We start from the raw sequence: 27,388 nt of genomic DNA, 5'->3' as shown, positions 1-27,388 counted from the left end.
GGAACAGCCGAGTGCTCCTCATCCAGCTGTTCCTTTCATAGAGCGCGCTGAGCTCCACAGCTTCCACTCCCCGGCCGGGTGTTCAGCCTTGAATATTATCGATTCCCATTCAGTCCTGGGTCTGGACTAGTCGGGGCTCTTACGCAGTGGAACCCTGGAACCAGGCGACTCCGCCGCACTCAGCCCCCTCTGCTAGACAAGATTGAGCACCGGATAAAGCTGCTTCCTCCGCCGTAACAAGCATTTATTGTTTGTGCCCTACAAAGCCATTACCCATGATGCCTCTCTCTCCCTCCCTCTCTCTCTCTCTCTCTCTCTCTCTCACACCCAGTGTGCTATATAATGAACCTACCAGGCCATTAATAAACAATCTATTTCCTATGAAGCTTTGGCAATTTGCATTCAATATGTTTGTCTGTTTTGAAAAATGGTGGCTCCACTCTCCCTTCTTGTAAGCTAATTATTTGTGCATGATAAAAAAAAAAAAAGATAGACGGGGTAACCAGTCGGGTGAATGTCCAAAGGATTAATTTTGCCCTCAATTCCTTTTTTTGAATTTATTTCTTTATCTCTCTTTCCCCAAGGACAGGTCCTGTGTTATTTATGCTAGGAATAGCAGCCCGGAGATCCTGCGTATGCATACGAGATCACGCTGCCCGCCATCTCTCACATGTATTACATCCTCCAGCAATTATCAGCCAGCGCCGGCCATCCTCCCTCGTCCCCCTGCCCACACCGCCACAAGTATATATAGAAACCAAAGGAATGGGACTTGTTTGGCTAGCATATCTTAATGCTTCTGCTGGAGAGCTCAGGTCCAGTGTCCCAGTCCACATAACTCAAGGAAGTGACAAACCCCCCCAAGGGAGCGAGGGAGACGGAGAGTTGTGGGGGGGAGGGCGATGGAAATGAGAGGTTGGGTGTATTTTGGTCTGTGTTTGAAATCAATATCGTCGTCCGCTCTGTCTCCGATGGTATTTGCGGTGAAAGCGATGGCTTTCTTTTTTGTTTGTTTTTTTGTTATTTTCATCAGTGACCCAGTGTAATTTTGCCTCTGTTAAAATGTCCCAGTTATTAGAGCGGCAGATTAGAAATAGTCAGAGATCAAGTTCACACATCTCTCTTCGGAGAATCCCTCTTCATTCTCTCCCCCCGTTGGTCACGTCTTCAAAGGGAGTCGAGGGCCGTCTGAGCGTCTGCGCCGCCGAAGTTGTGTCGATAATTATACAACTATTATGGCAGCTAACACGGTGTTTTGCATCTGCTGCTTCCTGACATTCACCCGTGGCACCGGCGGCGTGCTGTTTAATTGGGTAAAGCAGGCAGGTTTGTTGGTGTTGTTGTGTGAGGTCATGTCACCGTTATCCTCTCCTCCTCGGATCTCTCTGTTTGCTGTTTCCTGACACCTCACTAACTGCCTCTAATTAATCTGGCTGCTTACAACTCGACTCTGCTCACCTGCTCCTGTCTTCTCACCTCTTTCCCTTCTCTCCTCCCTTCCCCTTTCTACCCCCCACCTGTCTTTCTCTTGGTGTGTGTGTGTGTGTGTGGGTGTGTGGGTGTGTGTTTGCAACCTTTACCCTCCCTCCTCTGTCTCTACCGGTGGCTAACGTGGCGCTCTCAGGGCTTTGGGTTTGTAACTTTTGAAACAAGCACAGATGCCGATCGTGCACGGGAGAAACTAAACGGTACAATCGTAGAGGGACGCAAAATTGAGGTGCTTTCATATTTCCCTACTTTCCATCTTTTTCCACATCCTGCCTGCTGCCTCTGAAACTCACAAACAACCCCATGCATTAGCATGTGGCTGCTGTGTGTGTGTGTTTGTGTGGATGCATGCATGCATAATGGTGCGTATAACTTGCTCTCACTAGAATCCAGGATCCGTGTGTGTCAACCTGGACACAGCAGTTGTCCATCATCTCCTGACAATGCAGAATGAATGCATGCTATCATCTTCCGGGTTCCTGTCAGAGCTGAGAAGTCCTGCATCCCCCCCCACCCCCCCGCCTTCCCGTCACCATCATTTAGTGCTGCCTGCTCTAATTCTGCTCATGTTTACGATGAGCTGAGCCCCCACTCAGTCATTCTCATCAGGTCAATAGAAGAAAATCAAAGCACTGTCTGTGTTTTTCTTTTGGAATCCATTTGTTTATCCAACCAATTACTGATTTTTGTAGGATGCTCTTCTTCTTCTTCTTTTTTTTATTCATACCTGTGGGTAATTGGTGCATGCTTCCCCCTTCTTTCCAGTAATTTAATAATATGTAAGAGAATTGAAACGATGAATAAATTCATGAAAGGGTGAACCAAACTCAAATCACAGCAGAGTGCTAAAAATATATTTACATAATTGCTTCTTTTTTACGTTTCAGTTACTTTATGATTCTGTCTGTTGTTCTGGTCCTGCCTTTTGCTGCTTGTGTGGACAGTAAATGTGAATGTTCTGCTGCTTTGAACAGGTGAACAACGCAACAGCACGAGTGATGACAAACAAAAAAGTGGCCAACCCTTACACGAACGGTAAGCCCTTCGCCGGATCATCAAATCGGGACATCAGGAACTCTCAGCAGCTCCAGATTTCTAACATCTCACTCACATCTCGCTCACTTTGGAAAATTCAACAGTCAAATCAGAAATTTAAGACTCCTTTAATTATTTCCTCATACCTAAAACATGACGTGGACACAATGCTCAGATGTCTGGTCGAAGTCCGATCTGGCAGTGCAGGTTGCTCTAACGGGAAGTCAACCTTTGGCGGTGCATCAGTAAACCTGTGCTCGATGTTCTTTATCTGAAGTAGATCTTGCAGACTTTGTGAAAAATACGTCGTTTTTCTAAGAGTGAAACTGCTGCGACCATGGCGGCAGGGACTGACAGTTGGCGGATTAGACTTCTGAAGAGCGGTTCTCCATGAAGTTCTGCTGTGTCTGACGTTGTGCTTTGTTCACCAGGCTGGAAGCTGAATCCCGTGGTCGGAGCCGTCTACGGTCCCGAGCTGTACGCCGGTAAGACACCTACAGACACCTACTCTGCTCTGTGAATTTCAAATGTTTTTCTCTCTGCCCTCCCCCCTGCCCCCTCCCTGCGTGTACCTGAGGCCGCTATCAGCCGCAGCCAAACCCAATCTGACCCCTGAATTTCCACAATCGGGTTCATCCTGCACCTACTGAACATGAAATTCCCCTCAAATCAAAGTGAATCTGAGAGCGGCCCAGATAAGCAGTGGATGATCCAAGCCTGTGTGAGTGGCTGAAGGAGCCTGAGCCATTGTTTGCGCGGTGTGCAACTGTAAAGCTGAAAAAAATGATTTCAAGAGCAAGCGCCCCTGCAACTGTTATCAGATTGTGGAGGCTGCTGCTGTGGATGGATTTGCCAAGTGCGCCAGATTGACTTTTACAGAGCTAACCGAATAAGGGAGATTGAGTGAGCGATATTGTTGGCACCTACCCTGTCGAAGGCCGCTATTCCTTCTGGTCTCAGTAATGGAGGAACGAGATGAGCTCAGTGGGGTTTTCCCTATCTCTCTGTGCCTCGACATGCCAGCTTTATTGCTGTATGTTATATGAACCCTTTGCATTTTAATGAGGAGGAAATGGTACTATTTCATTTGGAAGAAGTGCTGAGCACATCGCGCCACTTTAACGGCTTTCCTTTCTGCTCATTAGACTAAAATCTGTTCATTCCCCGGACAGCTTTACGGCGAACCTCTAAATAACTGTCCATGACAGAAAGCAGTCATCTATCATTTTTATTTCATCCCCAACCCCTCACCCCCTCCAAGCCTCCTCCCCTGCCTCCTACCTTCCTCCTCCTCCCCCCACCTTTCCCTTGGTTTTGACATCTTCCTCTGATAATTACACACACGCACAAGCGTACAACCACACACAAGCTCTAACCTATAAATTACAACATGAGTTTTCACTCAATATAAAATCTGGACATAAACAAGTCCGAGCTTCTATTAGCAACTACTTCTTTGACCCATTTACATGTTAGAGCTCCATCCCTGCTCCGTTTTTAGACCCAAGAATCCCAGCTCACGGAAAGATAACTTATGTAGAACACAGACACTAATACATGTCACCTCTTTCATGTGCACTTTCTCCATATTATGCTCACAGCCTCTAACACACACACACACACACACACACACACTTCCCAAATCATCTCATAAATCAGAGAGAGTGTGGTCCACCACTCCAGGCAGGGGAAGCAGGAGGGGCTGGGTGATTTATTGGCTGCTAATTTTTCAAGTCGTCTTGACATGGCGCTGGAGTTTGCCAAGCCTAAACGACAACATATGCTTGCCAGCTGGGAAGATGGGAAACATAAATAAGAGATACACTTTTGAAACAAAACCGCCCTAATGAGCAGCAAACGGTCGTTTTAGTGATTTCACCCAAAAATGAATAAAAATGTAAAAAAGAAAGGCAGAAGATGAAAACACTGACCGCTCTGGACTGTGCTGATCATCCCGTTCCCTGAGAAAAATTAAGGATGGAGTTCTGGCTAAAAATCATCACACCTACAGTTAATATACTTTTGGTGGGAGTAAAATGGGATATAAAGACGATTAATCACTGTTTATCAGTCCTCATTTCTGTGCGGGAGATCAGTAAAATTGGGAGCCATAAATCCTGGCTCGGTGACAGCACACTTCGTCTCCATTCGTCCTGGCGCTACAGGTTTATTGTCCTCAAAACCCATTCAGGAGAATGACGGATGAGAGCCTCACGCCGGCTCCTCCACTCTTAACCTCTTCCAGGGTAGATTGGCTCCTCCTACCGATGGAGGAAGGAGGGTGGGAGGAAGTCGATGGTAGGATGCAGGCAGGCGGCGCCAGCTCGGGGTCTGTGTCCTCTGTTGCCGCCTAACACCCAAACCTCCCACAGAGCCCGGGGTGTGGGGTGTCTTGGTCCGGGAAAGAGGAACAAGAGGCGATTGGGTTCCCAGTCAAATGGAGGGATTGGCAGGAAAAACATGGCAGCGGCACAAATTTTGTAAAATGAAAAGTCTGTCCGTTTTTAACAAAACTGCAGATACTGATAATACTTACATGAACATGCATAGATGGTTTATTGATGCATTTGGTGAATGTTACTCCGAAGCTGGTTGGACTCAGCTCAGCAGGCCGTTTGTTTGGCTTTAACTTTTCCTCGACGGACTCCTGGTGCCGGATGTTTCGCCTCCACGGACAGCTGCGTCTCATAAAGCCTGTCGCATCCCGGCGAACGGCGGGAAAGTCTGCTGATTCCCTTGGAGTCGAGGGATTATCAGCTTCTCAGTCACCGGTTCATATTTCCTGCTTTAAGTTAGAGTTTTGTTGAGGTCTCGTGAAGAGCTGCCAGCTGTGTAAATGACAGAAAAGAAAGGGCTAATTGCTGTTTTAATATATGTGGACAGATCCTCTCTTTGTTGGAGTGTACGTTAGGGGGATAATTAAGCTCCAGACTCTTGATTAGATTAAGCTGTTTTTGGTCCCCAGTGCGCGGATTAAGTGCTCATTGCCCGATGTATTTGAGCAGGACGTATTAGAGAGATCAACCTTGTGGAAAATCAGATCTTTCTTTATGGGAGCCGGTTATGACCCCATCATTGGCAGAGAGCGGGATTACCTCAGGTCCAACTGGCTCTGCAGGTATTGAGCTTCTCTCAGGTTGACACATATGACATATGAGGTGCAGCGTGACCCCACCGCCCTCCAGCACATAACTCATATTTTCTCCAGCAACCCCTCCACCAGCCAGCCCCCTCCCGGAAAAGGTGTTTGACTTTGGTGGCTGGACCGGGTTTGTGCTCTCGTGCCGCGGCTGTTGTTGCTTTTCACAGGCTTGCTAAGGTGTGACAGTGCCTTTGATTTATGGGTTATTATTGAAGCAGTGTAGCCTATCGCCAACTCATTATGAGTTTACATTCACATACATCAGTGCATGCATATTGCATACCAATTTCCAAAAAAGAAAGAATGAAGCAATTGGACTCTCTGGGGCCCTGAAATGGGAGTGATTTGTTAGGAATAGGAGGGAAAACACACACACACACACACACACACCTTGGAAACTATCAAAGAGGATTGTTTTTGCCCTTTAGCAACTACGCTCAGATGTCCACTGCTCCAAAAAAACAGACTAATTTAAATGTCAAGGTCACTATTATAAATCACTTGGGGGAAAGGGGGCACCCTACCAGTCCAGGCAGTCTGTTGGTGCGCTGGTGGCAAACAAAGCGCCCCGCGCCTTAGTGGGTGTGGATTGTGGGCGTTACCTGGCTAAATGAGACGCAGAGGTTGAATATGTGTGTGGACCCACTAATGGAGCGTGATGTTAATGGCAGAAGACATTAAACCTGGCTCTCTGTGTTTTTAAAAGCGCTGCTAATCTGTCTCCCTGTCAGCTTTATTGAGGCTACGGGGTCGGGGTGTGCATCGTTCATTAGGGCGCTCACTGGTTTTGTCCACCTGCAGGGGTTGAACCACGCTGTAACGCCGGACCGTGACTCCCCAGGCAGAGACGGCACACACGCCGCCAACGTGGAGCTTCTAGTCTAGTTTGTGACACTGAGTTCATCTGAAGCGCAGTAGATTCATGCCATTAACCCGCGTTACTCACCCCCACCTCCCCCCCACCAGAAACACCAAACGGGAGCTTCGCTCTCTGATTGGACAAACAGAAGCGATGAATTCACCTAAAATATGTCATGGAAATGAATAAGGTGAGGGGAGCGTGATGAGGAGGCGTTTCTGGAGATAATGGAGATGACTGTGCTGTGATGGACCAGGCGTTGGGGGGGGGGGGGTGGCGGGGTGAGGGAATTTCGATTGCTGGAAGAATGAAGTTAGAACTTAATCATGTCTGGAGAACGTTGTTTTTGTATGCACCTCCACAGCCTGTAATCAGACGTCCGGCAGGCTGATTGAAGGTTAAGCAGAAATCTGCCGATCACATTTCCAGCCTTTCGCCTCGACCTGCCCTCTGGTAGACCATCAGCAGAGGACGTATGTAGCCGTGCGATTGGCTAAAGATGGTCCCAGATGGGGTTTGAGCTGGGGGGTCATGGTGAGGTTTGAGCCCATCTGCTCCACTTTTCCCCTGGGGGAGTTCTGAACATCCAGTCCGGTTGTTCAACAACCTTCACCTCCCATTTGTCTCCAGCCAACACGGAGAAACGCCCTCTACCTCTCCGCTGTCCACCCTCCCACTGTTCTCCTCGCTGCCGGCCCATCCTGTCTGAACTATGCAGAAGCTGTGGTGCGAAACTAGTGGTATTGCATCCATTACCTGCCTATGCTTCAAGGCTGCCCCTCGCCAGGCATCGGGAAAGGATGCGTACAGCAAATGTGGATCCTTGCTGAGTACGGCACAAAGCAGCGAGCTGGGAAAGGGGAGAGTGCTCGATGAGGCGCACCTAGAAAAGATTAAATCTATTGTTTCCTTGTCTTCCCCATAATGCATTCTGTCATAGGGAAAGCAGTGCCACACGTCTCTCTCTAATGTATTCTGTCATAAGGTAAGCAATGCCAAGTGGAGGATGTTCTCTGAAAGTCATTTTCTCTCCTCTTTGTGTGTTTTCCTTCCACAGTAACAGGGTTTCCCTACCCTGCCACAGGAGCTACGGTGGCCTATAGGGGTGCCCATTTGCGAGGTCGGGGGCGGGCTGTGTACAACACGTTCCGCACAGCCCCGCCGCCACCCCCCATCCCAGCTTACGGAGCGTGAGTATCCGATCTCTGACCTGAACCTGCATCACTTTTCTACTTTTTAAATGATAGAAGTCTTTTATTTTCTCAGCCCCCCCTAAGGAGGGCTGTTTGGGGAGTAAAATGGTTGCTGGTATCTAGGTATGTACATGCCGTGACTCTGGACATCCTTGTGTATGTTGTCTGTTGACAAAGAAGAAACTAACAAAGCCACAGGGAGAGCTGTAGAGGGCTGAGATAGCGTATTACTGGGCAGATCTCACTGGACTGTGACCAGGGCCTGTGCTGATCTCCAGGCTTCATGAAGCCCCCCGCCCCTTCCTCACCCCCCGTCTCTTATCAGCAGTGGTCTGTGTGGCCGTGGGAGAGGTCTGACGGAGGCCGGCCGGCAGCCCCAGCATGTCTGTCTATCTGTGATTAGATCAGGATCCATCTTAGTGCAGAGAGACTCAGTGCTGAAGCCGGGGACTGGAAATCCCATGTCCCCTCCCTGCTGCGCACCCCCCCACACTTCCCTCCAACCCTCCCTGCATCCCACTACAGGGCCCTTTGCTACCGATGGCAGCTGGTTGATTTATATAGCAGAGTCATGTGACAGAGCTCCTTCGCTGCCTCCTTTTGCCCCCCCCCACCACCACACCAGCCCTCTTGACAACACTGCAGCAACTGGAAAGACAAACAATTTTACCAGAGCAGAAAATTGAACGGGGATGTGAAACGGTTGCACTTTTCGCTTTAATGTGTCATTCATTATTTGTGGTACAGTACACTAAAGCTGCTAAGAGCTGACCCCCCCACAGAACTAACAAATGGCCGAGTGTGGAAGGAAGAGCGTGCAGGGCTGAGATTCAGCAAGGCAGCACTTACTCCAAATCAACCAACATGCCTTTTCCTGTTCTCTAATTTCACAGGGTTGTGTACCAAGATGGCTTCTACGGTGCAGAGATCTATGTAAGTACAGCTGGCTTCCTCCTCCTGCCTGCTAAGATGAAACAGAAGTAAAGCAGACAAAAAGCCCAACCCTGGAGACAAAAACGTGATCTCCTCAGCCCCCAGCATTCTCCCAGCCTCGCTGCCAAGCTAGTGTCGATTAGGTCTCTGTCTGCTGTGCCAAGAAACCTGACAACAAAATTTAAAACCCCCTCAGCTCCTCCCTCCTCTCTCTCTTCTCCCTTCTTATGATCTCAGACTTTGGCAAAGAGGCAGACCCGGGCTCAGTGTCCCGTGTCAAGTTAGGTCATTTCTTCCTTTAGATTTGTCTGGCTTTCTGAGGTGGCTCATCTTCTCCAGCCCTCCCTCGCTCCCTCTCTGACTTTCTTTCCTCCTCACTTCCCCTGGTCTCTCCTGTTTCCTTCTCGTGTGTGTGTTTGTGTACACTCAGAGGGTTTGGCTGGGATATCCCTGGCTGCCCTGGGGGGTGCGGGGTGGGGGGTAGGGGCGTCTGTGCAGGCCCGAGTGGAGCCGGTTCCTCCAAGCCATCACCATGTGGGAGATAAGAGCAGCGGCAGAAGATAAAGGGATTAGCCATCCCTCCAGAGCTGTTGGTGCAGGCGGGGTCACATCAGGGGCTGGCCCCGCTCCACGTCGCCCTTGACAGAGAAAAGCGTGGACGCTTGGGAGATAATGCTGAAATTACCACGCTGCCCCACTTTGACATCGGTCCAAACGTTTGCAGGGTGGGGCGGTGGGGGTTGTAATTTGTCCCTTTGATTCTGCTGCTAGCAGGATGACAGTGGGCACAGCAGCAGTGACAGTTGCCTCTCACTTTCCGCCTGGTGACAACCAGCGTCTGGGAGCAGAACCCAGTGATATATGACTTACATCCCAGCCCGCACGATGGGACTGTATTTCACCGACTTTTATTGTAGCGGCAGCCACCAGCGCCACGGACAGGACCCAGGCCGGGCTTTTGACTGATACTGTTTGTCTCTCGTACTTGTTCTGCCTCCCCCAGCTAAGTCCCGTGCCCCCAGTGGCCCTTAACCGAGGCCCAGCCACTTCGGTCCATCACTCAACCCGTCAGGCCGACCCCTGGTGTTTTACCGCCATTAGTTTTGGCACTGGCCGCTGCACTGCTTCAGAGCGGCAGAGTGTGCATGACGGTCACCAGCGACCAAAAGGAAGCCGTCCCTCGGTCCTCAGCATCCTCCACAATCATTCAGTGGACACTGGCCGGCTGTCAGGCTTAGCCAGATGATGCGTCAATGCTTCGGGAAGAGATGACCTGCGAAGACACGAGCAGGAAGGGAGACGTATAAATATGAACCAGATTCATTCAGTATGCTAATACATATGCATGCACACACTTCTGTGGACAAACACACATTTCTGCACGACAAAATAACAAATGTGCTGCCTTGTTGTGTGTGCAGGATTTGACAAAGGGACAGCGTGATTTATTGAGCGTGTTTGTTCGGGCTGTTGCCGTAATCAGCGCAGTCCCGAGGTACAGCCGTCCCGCAGGAAGTCATCTGCTTCGAAAGCTGTGACTTCCTGTCCCCGCGGAGGATCGCCAAGGGAGCAGCGGGATTCAAACGCTACCCCTGACCTGATTTTCATGTGCAGCCGTGGCCGCGACCATCACTGCACCGTTGCCTTGCCGCACCGCTCTCCCATCAGCCAGCACCCCCCCCAGAGTTTAAAAATGAATGAAAACATGCATTATTAAAAGCCACCTATCCGCCGTACGGACGCAGATGGGCACACACTCTACTGGCACTAATAGAAAAACAGTAGGAGAACAGCTTCATTTTTCAAAGAGAGTAATAGCAGCACTCCACAATGAGGTCTTTAATTCCTTCCCCACTCTGGCAAATGAATACAACGGTCCTGACTCCCCCAACGGTCCGACTGTCTTGTGCCTTCTTACTTCATTTGGTGAGCCGGGGGGGTCTCGTGAAGGGAAGAAAGGGGATCTTCAATAATGTAGGAGCAGAGCCTCAATCTGAAAATGGGCTGAATTTGGGGGCGAAGCTCACGTGGCCTCTCGTGTCGTCGCTGCTCCTGGGATGAGCTGACAATCACTAACGTCCCCTCTACAAAAAACCCTCCTCTCAGAACATCACTCATCCTCATGCCGAACACACCGTGTATCAAACAGCACCCTCTGGTGGCTGAATGGGAACTTGCAGTTTAGGGGGGAATCTGGTGAAAATGTCTGGATGATGTTTGTTTGTTAGCTTTTTTGTCTGATCACTGATTGTTGATGTTGTTTTTTTCCGCAGGGTGGTTATGCAGCGTACAGATTTGCCCAGCCAACCACCACCGCTGCTTACAGTGACAGGTGAGAATTTTATTTATTTTATGTTTTAGACTCTTTCTCTTTTATTTCTGCGACATGTTGGTTCACTGGTAGGACGCATCCTGAAAGTGGAGAGACAGTAGTGGCTGCAGTTAAAGAGATTGAAATGAAGCTTAATGAACATTGTGGAGCATCTCAAAAAGGTAAATTCTTCTTCCGATTTGGATGATTCCATCTTAAACAGCACGTTTAATTCGGACCGGTCAAATAAAGCTGAGCTCTCAGCTTCCATGACTGACTGACCGACGAGTCCACAGTGAAGTTTCCTCAGTCGTGCTTTCTGCTGCTGTTGGTCCGCAGAGCTTGATGCTTTATGGAGACGCCACAGCTGCTGCTAACCGGTCTGAGCGTCTGACTGCTCCTGATGGTCCAAACTGTTTTTTTTTTCCAATATTCTGAAATACTGGATTTTTGATTCTCTTGAGCTCTTAGATTTAATTATCCAAATCAAAACATAAAAAAAGGAAATGAAAAACTTTTCCTTAATATTCTATTTCTTTGAGACGAAGCTGCAGGTTTCAGCTGTCAGCTGGTTTAACAGTCAATAATAAAATCAGAAATCCAAATCAGTCCTTATTTAACCTCCACGGTCTGAAAGCAAAATTTAGTCTTCACTTCAACAGGTTGGCCGAGTGTGAAAAGATAGATTTTGGCTTTAAACAATTGCAGTGTTTTGCTAACACCTGCAGATGGAGACTGTGTGTGATGAATGGCCGACAGCTCCACCAGCATTTTATAATATTCAATATAGGTTATTTTTGGTTTCTTGGGGTTTCTCTTCGCTGAGATATCTTATCTATTAGGCAAACTGCTGCTTTCTCTTTAGCTCGGAGCTAAAGAACGCAAAAAAAAAAAAAAAGACTAACCTTGTTGGACTCGATGAGAAAAGCTGTGATATATGTCGTGACTCTCTGCTTGTGATGGGAGAGTGGGTATATCACTGCAGTATTTATGAATGGCCTCAGGTCTGTGGAAGCGAGGTAGGCAGACAGTAAAGAGAGTGAGAGAGGGAGAGGGAGATATGGAGCGGCAAGAACTCCATCACTTCTGAGTGATGTCACTCCGGTTCAGGTGTGCTCTGTTTGAGGAGGCGTCGCTGATTCATTTCAGGCCCCTGAAAGCCGTTGTCAGCCGGGATGTGGGCTGGTTTGGGAATCTAATCTGGGAAGGATTGAGCATGTCACTTGTGATAACGTACACCCTGCCCGAGAGCCTGAAGATCATATCGATAATGTAAGATTTATCAGGCCTCGCCGCAGCTCGAATTATGAGCAGCCGTGCTCGGCAAGAGCAGAAATTGGACAGCAGCACCCCCCCCACCCTCACTCCCCACCCTCGCTCTCCGTTGGAGTGATTTAATTCCTGTTTCTCTTGCCTATACTTTTCCCTGAGATTTAATGTAATTCGCTCCCAAGTTGTTTGTTTTGTTTTGTCTGTTTGCTTCCTTTTGAATAAGCGGTCATGCCCATTGGATCGATAGGGGCTTGTCCTTATTGTCTCGGCAACACTTTATCAGATTTAACCGCAGAGCAGCCGGCCAATCATAAAAAGAGGTCACCGGGATTGAAGAATCCGTCAAACTGCCTGTAAAATATGAAACATTTATTATCTGCAAAGCCGACAGTGCTCACAGGCTGCGTTACCAAAGCCCTTTAAAGGAACCAAATGGAGTTCACACGGAGTGAGTCGGAAGTGTCGGAGAGGCCTCGTGTCCGGCCAGTCACACTGTAGAGGCCGCTCCGGCGTCCAGTCGGCTCGGTGGTGGTTTGACCCGCCGGTCGTCAGCCGTGCCTCTTTGGTGAGAGTCATTCTGTAGATATATGAGCCTTATAGGGACTGAGAGCTTGGTTGCTCGCTGAAGATAAGAAGACCTCGGAGACTTCCCCTGGCCACCTCGTCCCCGAGGAGCCGAGGCAGCCTTCCTGATTTCACGTCCTGCTCGCTGACCTTGGGTGCTGCCGGACTTAAATGGGGGCCGAGCCATATTTAGATCTTATATAACTCCATGAAGCTCATGCGAGAGGCGTGAGCGCCGTATGTCTTGTTGTCTCCTTTAGGAGAATTTCTTCCCCTCTCTCCACTTTTTTTTTATTTATATTCCTGGTTGATTTGGTGCCCTCAGTCCTTGGCTGGGTGTGCCTTATCTGCTCCGTGCAGACCCTCATTTGCAAGCGAGCATTGAGGAGAAAAAAAAAAAAAAAAAGGAAAGTAAATAGAGGAATATGTGAAGTCGAATAAATAAATAAATAAAGCAGACACATCTTGTCCTGTCTCAGAAGGAAATTGGAAGGATTAGTTCCAAACCAGTAACAATGAAAAGACAGGGGTGTGAGCCCAGTGAGCAGCCTGGGTAAACAAGAACAGGGTGAGAGACCAAGCCCTCCAGCACCAACTGCGTTTCCTGCTCTGAACCCCCCCCCACGATCTCTGTGTGCTCATTACTCATTCCATCCTCCTAATCAAGATGACAAAGAAAAGACAAGTAGAACTCACTCACCTTTGAACTCCCTCTGTACAACGTGGGGGAGGGGGAGGGAAGGGGGGGCGCCGAGGGGTTAACCGGTTGTGTTAGAGACTTGAAAGCGCGGACCGGAGGGGCTGAGGCGTGAACAAATGTCCGGCTCTGATCAATGACACTGTTCTCTGTCTGCAGCTACGGCAGAGTCTATGCAACAGCAGACCCCTACCACCACACGATTGGCCCTGCCGCCACATACAGCGTGGGGACTATGGTGAGTGTGTGACGCCGCCGCCGCCGCCGCCTCTTCTGTCTGAACACACACACACACACACACACTCCAAAATAAAGAGCAGAGACCACAGACGTCTCTGCTCTTTATTTATTCATGAATTTGATTTGATTTATTTTTGTCCCTGCTCTGCGGCGCCTCCTACTGGAGCCGAGCTCTACTTCAAAACTCTGCATGTGCAAAATTCGTCAGAAATTTTTAACTCTACAAACTAATGCAAGCTCACCTCATGCAATATTTCCTCCTGATATGAGAATGAGCGATCACCGCGCCGTTTTGTCCTCTTTTTCCTTTTTTACCGACTCCGAGCTTTTCCTGTCCATTCTCCATCACGTTGGATCATCCTTTAATTTCCTGTTTTGTTTTTTTCCCCATCCAGCCCAACTAAACTTGAAGGGATGACGTTGAATTGTTAATGTCTGTTTTTAGCTAGCTTTTGCAGCTCCTGTAACATCAAAGATGAAATGTGACGATAAAAAAAAAAAAAAACTTTTTGGGGGTTTTTGGGACGCAGAGAGTTTCTCTTTGCTTTGTTTTTTTTTATGATGACGATGATGATGATGATGATGATGGGGGGGGTGGGACCGAGCTCACAGACCAAACGTAGACATTAAGGACCATCTAACGCATGCAGCAGTGTGCCGAGGGACAGCAAAGACGGAGACAGACAGTGGGAGGGAGTTTGTCTCGCCCCCCCCCCCCACTCCCGCCACCAACCAGCTCGATCGGAGGCGTGTTCTCTTTCTCTGTCTGAGAAATGACTGAAATTCACCATCCGGCATGCATGCAATTTTTCAACATTAAGGAAAAAAAAAAAGCGTACAGTTCCCCGGTGCAGCTGCTAGCTAAAAGCTTTCATTAATTAAGACATTTCTTTTTCCTCTTCATTTACTTAATTAAAAAATGTGCTTGAATGTTTTTTTTTTTTTTTTTTTTTTTAATTCTTTCTTCTTTTCCCTCCAAATTTCCTTCCATTTCTCTGACACTTTAATCGTCCTCTTGATGAAAGTGGGGAAAAAAGGATTTGGCCCCTAAAAATATCAGAGCTAATGTTGTGTGTGTTGGGAGCTGAGGGAGCTAACACAGACTCGAGAGGGCGTGTGTGTCTGTGTGTGTGCGTGTGCGTTGTTGTTGTGGTGCTGACCAAACGGCTGTGCCGAGGCCAGCATCAAACGAACTTGAGAGCCAAAGACCAGTTTGGTTCCTGATTCTTTTATCATATTTGATCAACGCTTCTCCAGCAGAGAGAATCGTCTCTGCATTTAGAAGTTATACAATAATTAGATCCTCTGAGGTTGGAGGGTTTCTTTCTTTTCCTTTTTTTTTACACTTTAGCAGCATGTAGAAGCATCTGATATGGATGAGAGTTTTGTACAAGTCAGAACGCTCCCCCAGAAATGAGGTAGAATTAGCCTTTGAAGACGCTCAGTAGCCTTTGGAGTTCGTCTGAATTCCTGATGTGAGAGGAGTGTGTGAGTGCGCATGCATGTGCAGGTGTGCATGCACAGGCCCACGTGCATGCTCTTTGTGTGTGGCTGCCCTAGATATCTTGAGCATGGTGCTAAATCTCAGGGCTAATATCCAGCGGTGGTTTTGCCCCCATCTTCCTCCCCTCCACCCCCCCTCCACACACAAAAGGTGCAGACACCTCTGGCAGACTTGAAAAGGAGCTGTGATTAAACTTCCCTGAACTTATTCTGCTTTTGGTTGGAGTTCTGATATTGTTACAGCTTGAAAAGGAATGGATTTCCTCAAGCACAATATTTTCCAACGTGCTCACTTAATGCATTAAATTCAAGGAAAATCTAAAAGAGCCCGGCTCCGTGCTCCTCCGATTCCTCCTTTTCTTTTTTTACTTTTGTTACCGTTACAGCGATTCCATCAACTGCACCAGTTAAGCTCCAAATCCACCTTCACGTCCTGATGAGTCTGTTCCTAACACACACCCTCAGTGTACGGCAGCAGTTTAAACAAGCTGCCGCCATCACACCCGCATTAAGATTATTATTCTGATCATAAAATAATAATAATAATAATAATAATAATAACAACTACTTTGGTGGAAAAAGGAAGGAAATTTGTGGAGAAGGAGAAACAGACTAAAGCTGTCACTTGAATACTGATTGGTACTTTTTTCATCTTTGATGTTGCAGGCTAGCCTATACAGAGGAGGGTACAGTCGCTTCACTCCCTACTAAAAGAAAGAAAAAAAGCCAGAAAAGACAGAGACATTACCCCAACAAACAAACACACAATCAAACAAACAAAAAACAATAAGAAAAAAAGAGAGACAAACACAAAACAAGCGGTCCTTGATGGGGAGCTAAATCAAACTAAAAGCTTCCAGGTCCCCCATGCTGAGCCCCCCTCCCCTGAAAACCCCGTCCAGCAGATATTTCTACAACAACCTTTTTGATGTCATCATCGGTCTGCTCTTGTTTTGAATTCATTTTTGTGCTTTTCTTTTGGAAAGTTTTATGCACATGTGCATTATCTCGATTGCTGTATTTGGGTGCTGTGTCACCATAACCAATGTGAGCCTCCTGCAGCACGCATGATGCATGCTCAGAGGTGTGTGTATGCAGCCGCCGTCATCCCGCTCAGGATATACTGGGGCATTTCTGACAACGTGTGCAAAGAAACAAACAGGAAACAGGCCCGGTCTGATCCCTCCCAGATAATTACCTTTCTCACCTCTTATCTCCTCGCCGAACACGCGGAGATAAAGAAGTCGGCCCTTGTGCCGGCGAACATGCCTCAGTAATTCTTTGTTCGGAGACGGCGCTGCTCTGATTGCTTTTCGTTTGTTTCTTGAAACGTTGGAGTGTCCTCCTGTTGTGCACTTGCAGTGGAGTCTTAATGCTGTAATTTGCGGTATGGCAGCATGCAGTCAAAGGTCGCGAAGGTCGTATCTCTGTCTGCGTTCATACTTCCAGCACGGTCTCCCGCACGTCGCTGTACGTTCATATGCAACTACGCTGCGTCGGCGGCGCGTTCTGGGGGAAACGTCGGCGCCGGCCGCGTAATCTGATCGTGTCTCTCAGGATCAGGGAACCCCGAGCTTTCAGCTGCTTTAAATGCAGTCAGGAGGGAAACTAGGTCCTCCGAGGTCAGCTGGTGGGTCCAGGTGGGCGTGGCTGAAGGCGGGGACTGCTTGTGACATCACAAAGTCCCAGAAGTCCTGACAGCTGATTTCAGAGTGGGAGCAGACCTTTGACAGAACGTAGACCACACCGAGGTCACTGTATATTGAAGCTGAAGTTTTCTGACTGCTTTCTGTGATTTTATTTTACGGTTATTCAAAAAGAAAACGTAGTTGCAGAGCTTCACTCGATTATGTTACGTTTATTATTTATGGGGTTTTTATTTCTCTGCTCGGTCGACATTTTTCCCCAAAACACGATCGGTGAATTCAAAATAGTTGCATATGAACTCAATTTGCAGAAGATAAGGTTGCATATCCTCACTAACACGCCGTGGCAGATAAACTGTCCTCAACGTTTCCCACATCCGACTCACAAAAACACCCCCCCACACACAAACACTCAGTAATGTTGCAGCACTGATGGTGGGTGAACCTGACAGAGGGCTGCTCCGCTACTTCAGTCACTGGTCTCTTTTTCAAGCATTGCACAAAATGTTTTACCTCAGGACAAGCTAAACTGAAACTCACAAACTAGTAAACACAGAGCTGCTCACTTCTCAGCCGGCAGGATAGTTTTTCATTTCTAACACAACCAGCAGGTTTGTCCTCTCGGCCGGTTTAAGCGGAGATTTTGTTTTAAGCAGAGACAGAATGAGACTGTACTGGTCTTTGTTACAGCTGCTGTATACACACACACACACACACACACTGTATGACACATCTTCCACTGTACACACACGCCGAGTACAGTTCGATATTAAAGCACCCAGGAGTTCGGAGACACAACGTAACCGTGCGGTCGCCTCTTTAGTGGCTTCTATTACAACTTTGTGCTGCGTGAGATGGATTGAATAGAAAATCTGTGTAGCTACAGTTCGCTGTTGAGATTTCAGTGCAGCTATGGAAACAACTCAAAGCTATTGCCAATAATGTTTAATTTATATGTACTCACAAAAGTGTTTGTGGTCTCGAAAGAAAAAAAAAATCTTTGTTGCACTTTATTATTTTTTGTTTTTTGTTTTTTTTTTTTTTTTTTGGTTGATGTTTTTTTTCCCAATCCTTTCTGAGATGTAACATATTTATTAAAGTATCATATAAAGCTAGTTACGTTTAGTCAAGATGTTAAGATGCTATAGAGTAATGTTGTATATCAAAAAAAAAAAAAAAACCTGTTATCTCACGAGTCAAAGAAAACCTTTATGTGGGTAAAGAAACATTGTTCTTCCTTTTATATGCTCGTACGTATGCACCATTTTTGGGGTTTTTATATGAGTCAAGACAAACTTTGAATATTATTTTTACCATTTTCAGATGGGAGATCGGTCCGTGCATTTGTAGGAGTTTCTCACAAACTCAGCAGCAGAGTTCATGTGCGGGTGTTCAGTTATTGATCACTATAGCAAGCTAGACTAGAACGAGATCAATGTTTTTTTTTGTTTGTTTGTTTTCTGATCTGAATGTGTGTGCCTACGTGCTATTAACATATATTAATATATATATGCATTAGAATGTGTGTGTCTGTGTGTGCAGGAGAGAAAGAGGACGTGAATGCAGTTTGCTAACATACTGTAGTTTGCAGTAAGCTAACAGTTTAACATGACTTGGCTCTCAGTCCCTGTAATAACGTCAGGATCATCCAACTGTGACCTCAGATACTTTTCCTCATTTCAGCTCATCCGGATCAGTTGGTTTGACCCGTTTTGTCCTTTAAATGTGATCCGCTTTAGCATGCTATCTGCAGAGTGAACCCGACGAACGCGTTTCCGTCGATCACGCTGACTTACAGGCTGTCCCTAATTTTCTGGCCACTAAAAACACAACAGCTCCACCAACTCCAGAAAAACTGAAATTTAAAATGAAATCGTTTATTGAAGTCGTCCGTTGATCAGTTAACTGTGAATGATAATTATTATTATTGTTAGCACGCTTGAAATTATATCAGCTCAAGTTTAACAGCAGCAAAGATTATATCCTATTTTTAAAGGAGTTCAAAAGTATAATTCACTTATTAATACCGAGCAAAAAATACGGATTCATGTGCAAAGAGACGTGTCGTTTAGATTTTAGAGAGTTTGAACAGCTCAGTGATGAAATGATGAGCTCACTGACTAAAATTTACATTTTGGTCTAATAAAAATGACATTTCACAGCATGAATCAAAAGTAATATTTACTGGAGAGTCATTGCACTGTAAATGAAAAGGTTGGATGTTTGATCAGCCGTCAGTTTTAACTCATCAGTATAACCTCTTCATTAACCTCTTAGAGCTTCTCTCAGAAAAATGGCCAACATCTGCAGTTTTTATGTGCTTCCAGATGTTAAAGACTTGGTTGGTCTAAACGTGAGCTCTAGGGGCCACCGTAGAGAGTCCGGTTCAGGCGCAGCAGCTAAAAGAAAACGCAGACGCTAAAAAAAATAAATAAAATAAAATAGACGCAGATGGGGCATTTTAGAACGGACTCTCCGCTCGTGTTATTACAGGGACCAGTTTGAGTCGGGTCATCAGTCTGCACGGGTTTGTCTACAGTTTACAGAAAAAGTTCAAACTAGCGTTGTTTAACTGTGTCGGTGTCAGCTTATCAAGGCTTCATCCTCAAAGACATCACGTGAAAATAACCGTTTTTATCTGCTTCGTCAGTCAAATGTAATTCCAACGTGAATTTATTGAAACTATACTTTTGTTTGCTTTCATTGTATTCCATAACCAGCTTAATATGCAACCAGACCTCTATTGGATCCAAAAACTCTGTTCGTACTTATTCACAGCAGTATCGAGAGACGTTTACATATCAGCAGAAAAAAAATGTCTTTATCCATCATTTATATTCACCAAGCCCTGATAAGCTGACAGGTGCATTTATTAATCCACCTAAAAGATTTGTACAAAAAAGAACCAAGCAAAAAAAAAAAAAGTTACGTACATGTAAATACATTTAAATGTATATATACACAAACACACACACACATACACACTATATCGCAATTCTCTGAGTAACTGTTTTATATGTATTCCTATATGAAGTGGGGTTATCTGTGTATTTTCAATTCAGCTGGACTTGTTCTTGAACTGTATGTAATTTCTATAATGAGAATATATCGTCTGAAAGGTGTAAAGTAGTTTTTTTTTTTGGTTCATTTCATAGTTAAAATTATAATATTATGATCTTTTTGTTTCCTTTCTTTATTCATGAATTATTTTTGTTGTCAATATGTGACATAAGTAATCTCTGATTGTTTTGAGTGTCAGAATAAAGCAGTTATAAGAAGATTATTATGAATGTTGTTGATGGGGTTAATTTCCGCATTTAGATTTTATTCTGTTGATGATGTCTGAACTTTTTCAGCTCCGACCATGCAGATAGTTGTTTGGTGGATTACGAGCTGAACACGAAGACGTTTCATGAATGAGATCAGTGAGTGTTGGAGATGGTTTTCATTTTTCTCAGGTTGGAGGAGCCTCACTTTAAAGTTCTGTATACTTTTGTTCAGCATTTGAAGTAGATATTAATCTGCAAACTAAATATCTCACCAACCCAGAAAAAGATCATATGAGTATCATATGAATAATTTGGTTTCACCTCCTAAAACATTGAAGTGATAACATTCATAATATCATGAAGCAAAAAGAAGTTTGGCCTCATTAAATGTCTGCAGCAGAGAAATTTAGAGGAAATCTGAGCTGCCAGATCTCACCGGGCTGTTTTGCTGAATCGGGCCAAGAACAAAGTTCTAAAGATCTGAGGCTTTTATTTTGGCGGTGTCAGTAAGTGATCGGCAGTTTACAGGACAGCAGGGAGGAAGTGGAACCAAGATGGCCGTCACTTTCCTGAACGCTGAAGCTATCTGCATGGCCTGATGCTTTTTTTTTTTTTTTTTTTAACATAATCTGGGTGAACTGATCCTCTAATAGGCTCAACTTTTATTCTCTAAATATAAACTTGTTTTAACTGCGGCTGAACCTGAACCCTCCTGATTCCTTCACATCTGTGGGTGATTAATATATTTGTGTCGCCCCCCCCTCTCCTCCTCTTCCAGGCTGTCTCTCAGTGAGGACTATATGTAGCTCCAGCTCTATTGTGCTCCCTTCCTGCTGAGCTGTAAGTCAGCATGTAGATATTTCTGTATGGCAGCTCCCCAGCGAGCGCTCCGTAAATCTGAGGATGGATGAGGGAGGTGTTGGAGCTCAGGCCACTTCCTCCACGAGGAGACGACGCTGATTGAAGTGTTTCTCTCTCCGGAGTGGAGGTTGGAAACGGACGGGATAACGCGCTACAAAGCCATCTCAAAGTTAAAGCCTCGTCTTCTTTTCATTTACTTATTTATTTATTTGTCAGAAGTTCCAACGGAGCTGACGAAGATCAGACCGAATTAGCGAGCATCTGTCATGACGGGGGTCCTGGGACATCCGCCTTTGCCTTCCCACGCCCCACCCCCTCTCTCCCCATTACACTGCCGAGCTGCCGATCTCCACCCGTGTGATTACAGCGCACTCTGATCTTTATTCTTCGGAGAGCAGCGGCGCCGGTTTTGGCAGGCGGAAGGCCTCTGCCCCCGCTTCTTTGGAGCCACATTACAAGAGCGAGATGAGACGTGAATGAAGCTGTTGTCTCTCAGCTCTCAAACTTTTTTTTTTTTTTTTTTGACTCTGTCTTAACCTCACGTTGTAAACTTCTCATTGTAACAGTTGTACGATGTTGTGGCTGCAGGACTAAAAAGAAAGTGTGTGTTTTTTATTCCATACATTATCCAATATGTTTACTTGTTTTCAAAGAGCTGCTTCCCAGCTTATATTTTCTGTAACAAGATTCTTGCTCTTGAAAACTTGTTTAGAGGGAAGTAAAGTTGCACCGAGCTGCTCCACACTGACTTCTCACAGCACCTCTCATTATGTATGCCAATCAGAAACATAACGTTCTGCATATTTACCAGTCTCCCCACTTCTCTCCCCTGTTTCCAGTAAATACAAAAGGAAGAGCTGTACTCAGTATTGATGGACATCACAGATGAAAACAACGAAGAGAGGAGAACTAGCTTTAAGAAAATAACACAAGAAGACGACGAGAAGGAGTCCCTCTACTGAGGCTGGCGAGGGAAGACGGGAGGCGTACAAAGTGGCGCCGCGGCAGCGGTGTCAAACCAGCCACAAACTTGACAGACGGAGTGAGCCAGTTTCCACCAGGGACCACCTTTTTGCCGGGAAGAAAAAAAAAGACAGAGAGAGAAAGAAAAGTGTCCCGTTATTATAAAACATTTTATTTTTCTATACTTTTGTGATTTACAATGGTAAAAAGTGTGTATAAAGCAGTATATATGTACAAATCTGTTTTTATGTTTTTTGGTAAGGGAGATGAACAGTTGGCCCTTGATGCTGATTCTGTGGTATGCAGGAAGGAGGAGGGAGGAGCTCCCCCTCCTCTCTCTATGGCACACTGATCTGTCGCCGAGATCGTGTAAACAAAAACAAAAAAACAGAAAGGTGGCAGGGAGAGCTCGGCATCCAGGCAGAAGCACTTTCTACACTGTACTTCCTGTGGGTGGAGTCAAAGGTCAGCCTCCTGGTCTCACTGCTCCGCCTTCTTCCTTCCAACCTCCTCGACCACCTCTCCTTATTTCCTTCCTCCCTCCCTTCCGTCCGTCCGTCCTTCCTTCCTTCCTTCCTTCCTTCCTTTTACGGGCCAGTGATGTCGCTCCGTCCTCCATGTTGGCGGTGTCACTGGCCGGCAGCGCCTACTGTTAGCAGCGTCCCCTGTGGATACTGTCGTGATGTCACTTCCTCCTGGCAGCACCATTGGGCAGCCCCGCCCTCCCCAATGGGCAGCAGCGTCACTGGTTGTTTACAGCGTTGGGGAGCGGGGGGGTTGAGCCATGGCGGGACGGTGAGACGGTACATAAAGCCGAGCCTCCCCGGTCTGCCCCTCTCCACGCCCCAGCAGAGGTCAATGACTGAGGACTAGTTAGAGAAAAATGGTGCCCAAGTCGCCGACTTTACTCACCTGCCAGACTCCGAGCCCAAGCCTTTGTGTCGCTCCGCACCGACGGACTAACTGTCAGCTCCACGCGGTGACGAGGTGCGTACAACTACCAAGGATGCACGTTTCCACCTGCAGAGAATAACTCATCAACGCCCATGTAACAAAAATTGAATTATAATCGAATAATCCCATCGTACTACATCAGCAGGTGCATAACCAAAACACAAGCCTGAGGCATACAGACTATGTCGCTAGATAAAACATTATAGGAACACATCCAACGGTAACAAGGAACGAGGGCTGAAATACGTTTCTTTCTGTCAGTGTATTCTGAAAATATTTATTTGTGTGTTTCCTTTTTTTGTTTGTTTTTTTGGGGTTGTTTGTTTTTTTGCAGCACTGAAAACTTTTAAAGAGGAAAAAAAAGTTTTTAATTTCGGTGGAAGCAAAAACCTTAATTCTTTCTATCAGGAGAGTCACTGTAAACGTGTTAAAACAAGAATGTTGGTTCAGTTCTTTGAATGTACTTTAATGTCTAGGCTGTCCGATGAGTATGTATTCTTTTTCTGTATATAAATATATATACATATCTATTATATGGGCTGTGGTGATGTCAGGGAGTAGAGGGGGTGGGCAGGAAAACCTCTGGCCCCCGAATATAGATATCAGACCCCCCCCACCCCCTTCCAGCTAAATATGTCCCTGATATTTACTGTAACATGTGATCATGTGTTATATGATTGAAAGTGTGATGGTGATAGTGTGAACTGACCCCCCCACCCCCACCCCCACCACTACCCTTCCCAAAATCCTGAAACCTCCTCCCCTTTACTTCACAAAGCAACACACACACTATGCAGCAAGTACAACACACACACACACACTCCCAAACAAACAAAACCTCCCGTTCCGAGCAGAACTGGACGTCCTTCAGGAGAATCATCCGGCCTCTTCATCCGAGCGGACACTTTGCTAATTAGTGCGAAGTGTCAGATAGAAATATATAAAAAAGGATGTTGATGAATATTGATTTTTCTTTTTTCCCCTTACTTGAACCAAAGTATGATTTGAACACAGTCTCAGTGCTCTTTGATCAGAAGACAGCGGGACTCGGCGATGGCGGCGGAGCCTGGATGTGTATTGACGTGACCCAGATTTCGTCGGCTCATTGCCGCCAAAGGAGATCTCGCTCTTCTGCTAATGTAACGAGCGCTGCTGATGAAGCTCTGGTTTATGAACTGCTGTTCTCATTCTGACCCCTGGTGGGCGGGCCCTTTTTATTGCATATTGGAAATAACCTGCTGGGCCCCCCTTCCCCTTCCTTTTCTCCCCCCTCCCCTCTCCCTTAAGAAGAAACTTCTTCATCATCATCAACATCATCAGAGGCGAGCAGGTTCGGGTGAAGCACAACTTTGTCTGAGAGTTCAGGGTACGCCACTTGGTGGTGGTTTTGTGTGAATTGTTCAAAGAGGGTACCACTCGGTTTAAGCTTCTGACTTCCTGTACAAAACTACAGTGTGTACTGTTAATATCCTGTACAGTAAATCTCACCTCACACTTCTTGATTAACTTCATCTTATTTCAGGTTTAAAAAAAATAGGAAAAAAAAAAAAAACTTGTTCTGAATCAGGGCTCCTACCCAAAAGACCTCTGTTCATCTGTAGACGACGCCTCATATATATCAGAGTATCTATATCATGGCAACTAACTGTTGTGAAGTCTAATCGGGGTGAAGTCGGTCATTCGTTCTCCCTCATGCAGTGATCGTATGCAGGCTTTTGCATTTTTTCATACCTGTGAGTTTGTTTCCGAGAGTCACGTGATTCATCTGGCCGGTCGGAAAAGGCTCAGGGGCAGGTTGGGGTTTGGGGTTTGATGCCAGAGGCAGAATCCACGTCCTGGTCCAAAGGCCACCTGGCAAAGAAGAACCACAGCTTACTGATTGATTGATTAGCTTCCTGACATTAACTGTTGGTCACATGATGTCCACTAGTTTATCTATGCACTTGCAAAAAAAAAAACAAAAAAACAAAACAAAACAAACAAAATAACGAAAAAGAAAAAAAAAAAAAAAAAAAAAAACGTGTGCTGTCGTGTGATAGAAGAAACTGCTGTTTTCATCTTCATCTGCTAGATCACATTTATTTATGTATTTATTCATTTTGTCAACAAATAATTACCATGAAAAGCCTCAAATCCTGATGCCATCCACCGGTTCCTCCTGGGGGGGGGTGGGGGGGTCTGCAAACACAAACATCTGATGTTCACAAACAAACAACGAACTCACTCAGCAGCAGACACACACACACACACACACACACACACACACACACACACAGTGGGTTTGAGGCTTTCCATGGGATTCAAACAGGAAACTCTTATTTCATGTTAGAGATCAATATGTAGCATTTCACAGGACATCACAACATGTCAGATATTATTTATGTCCAAATTCACCTTAAAAACGATGTAAAACAATAAACTTATAAGACAGGATACAAAAATTAGTAGAACTTAGTCTTTAGTATTTCATTATTATTTAAAAATCTGTATAAAAATATTTTCCTGTAGCATGTGTCAAGAACTCTTACTGTGAAAGAGCCACCGGGCAGGAAGCAGCTTGCTGACTTTATAATATTGAGCTGAAAATGAAAATACGTTAATGCTGCAGCGATTAAAAAAATCTGACGGACAGAAAAGTTGTATTTTGTGCGTCAGTTTGACTTTTCTAAAACTAAACTAACACACTGATCTTGTTGGCGCCCATGCCTCTGTTTTTCATCCTGGATGAGCAGCAGCTCCGTCCTCTGATGTAGAAGCTGACGGAGCTCGTTAGTCCGGCTGGTCTTCCTCGTTAGTAGCCGGATGCGGATTTGAAGAAAATCACAGAGGTTTTGATTTTCAGGTGCTAATTTCTGTGGTTGTTTGTTCCGCACACGTTTTTGTTGTTCTGCCTCTGAGTCTGTGAGAAAAACTCCAGCCTGCGCCTCAGCAGTGGGATGGAGCTGGGGGGTGGGGGGCATCTGTGGTGGTGGGGGGGGGGCAGGGTGGAAAACTACCCTTCTTTCCTTCCTTCAGATGCCTTGAGGATAAAAGAACTGGTTCTGATCTTCTTGAGCACATCTGCTTCAGCTGTGACACTAGCAGGATGTCCTCCCCCCTCCTTCCCTCCCTCTCCCTCTCCTCACCCCCCCCCCCCCCCCACCACCACCACCACCACCACCTCTCCAACCATCCCAGCACCCACCTCGCCTTCTAGTATGTGAGTCAACTGGCCCCTTTTGTATTCCTGGTGTTATGTACATAATAACCCTCACCCGTCCGTCCCCTTATCCCGTCCCCTTGCCCCCCCCAACTGTCCTTTCAGAGGAAAAAGATCAAAATAATACAAAAAAAGAGATATATATAAAAAAAAAAACATCCTCTGACTCCCCGAAATCTTGTATTTTGTTCTAATAATGACAAAATTTATTTATAAGGATTTTTTAAAATCTATCTCTTTCTCCTTTTTGTAAATGTTCCAGTTAAATAAAGTTTAAAAATGTTAAAAAATTAAATGGATATATTGAAAGGTTAAAAAAAAATGTCTCTAGAAGTTCCCGCCCCCTCCTCTGGCTCTGTACTCTGAACTTTGTGTTTTTGTTTTTTCTCTTTCTGTATGCTTCTCTTTACGTGCTTCAGATGAAGAGTTCTATTTATTATGACATTAACGTTATTATAATTATGACTAATTATTAATATTATCATCCTCATCATCCTCATTATTATCATTAATAAACTTGTCTACTTCAGCCTGCGGCGTCTCTGCGCTGTTTTGTGGTGACTGATGAGTTTCACTCGTGGTGACACTACAAATCCCACAACACAACAACCACTGCAACCACTGGGGGGGCAGCACTTCCACAGCCATTTGTCTTATGCCAACCCCCCCTCCGAGGTTTACAAGATGGAGAGCACCTGTCTGTCGCCGCCGCCATTTACCCAACCGGAGCCCCAAAGCCGACTCCTTCGGTGGAATGTAAATACTAAAGATCACTGCTTCTCCATCACTGTTGACTTCGCTTAATCCGTTGAGCCTCCACAAACAATCTGAGATGGGAATTTTTCATTGTCACATTCAAAAAGGAGAAAAGTGCAAATCCAGAAAATGCTGTTGTTGTTGTTGTTTGTTGTGAACAACGCCGCCAACACAATTTAACCATCAGACCAGACTTTTGTCAAAGTCTTCCCGAGTTTCCTCCTCCTTCTCTTATTAATCAGAACTATGTCATCTCAGTTTTAGCTTTTTTTTGTTTTGGTGTTTACGAAAAGTAAAATGCAGCTTCAGTCAGTTTTTCCAGGTTCCCTCAGCGGCTGTAATGTCGTCTCTTTCCCACTCGGTGTCGCCCTCCGTCCGTCCCGGTCCTGCCGGAGTGTCAGTGACACCTGATCTGCCCGTTTTATTCGTCCACGTGACGCCTGTTTGAGGTCAAACGGGGAGTTAAAATATGATAAAAGCATCTGTTGGGCTCAGATAGAATC

At 45.9% G+C, this 27,388-nt stretch overlaps 1 protein-coding gene across 2 annotated transcripts in view; it reads left to right on the top strand.

Moving 5' to 3' along the window:
• The window catches only part of LOC115047139 (RNA binding protein fox-1 homolog 3-like), a 176,624-nt gene extending 160,676 nt beyond the window's left edge, over window positions 1-15,948 (top strand). For both annotated transcript variants that reach the window (XM_029507881.1, XM_029507883.1), the window contains 8 exons: window positions 1,625-1,717; window positions 2,463-2,523; window positions 2,955-3,008; window positions 7,582-7,714; window positions 8,611-8,650; window positions 10,924-10,982; window positions 13,654-13,732; window positions 15,904-15,948. In XM_029507881.1, the coding sequence (XP_029363741.1) occupies window positions 1,625-1,717; window positions 2,463-2,523; window positions 2,955-3,008; window positions 7,582-7,714; window positions 8,611-8,650; window positions 10,924-10,982; window positions 13,654-13,732; window positions 15,904-15,948 (564 nt within the window). The remainder of the gene's footprint in view (window positions 1-1,624; window positions 1,718-2,462; window positions 2,524-2,954; window positions 3,009-7,581; window positions 7,715-8,610; window positions 8,651-10,923; window positions 10,983-13,653; window positions 13,733-15,903) is intronic.
• The last annotated feature ends 11,440 nt before the right edge of the window (window positions 15,949-27,388 follow it).

Source organism: Echeneis naucrates, chromosome 8, assembly GCF_900963305.1.
Source record: "Echeneis naucrates chromosome 8, fEcheNa1.1, whole genome shotgun sequence".
In the NCBI taxonomy this organism is placed as follows: domain Eukaryota; kingdom Metazoa; phylum Chordata; class Actinopteri; order Carangiformes; family Echeneidae; genus Echeneis; species Echeneis naucrates.
The sequence above is the reverse complement of the archived record's forward strand: the minus strand, read 5'-3'. Positions and strand labels throughout refer to the sequence as shown.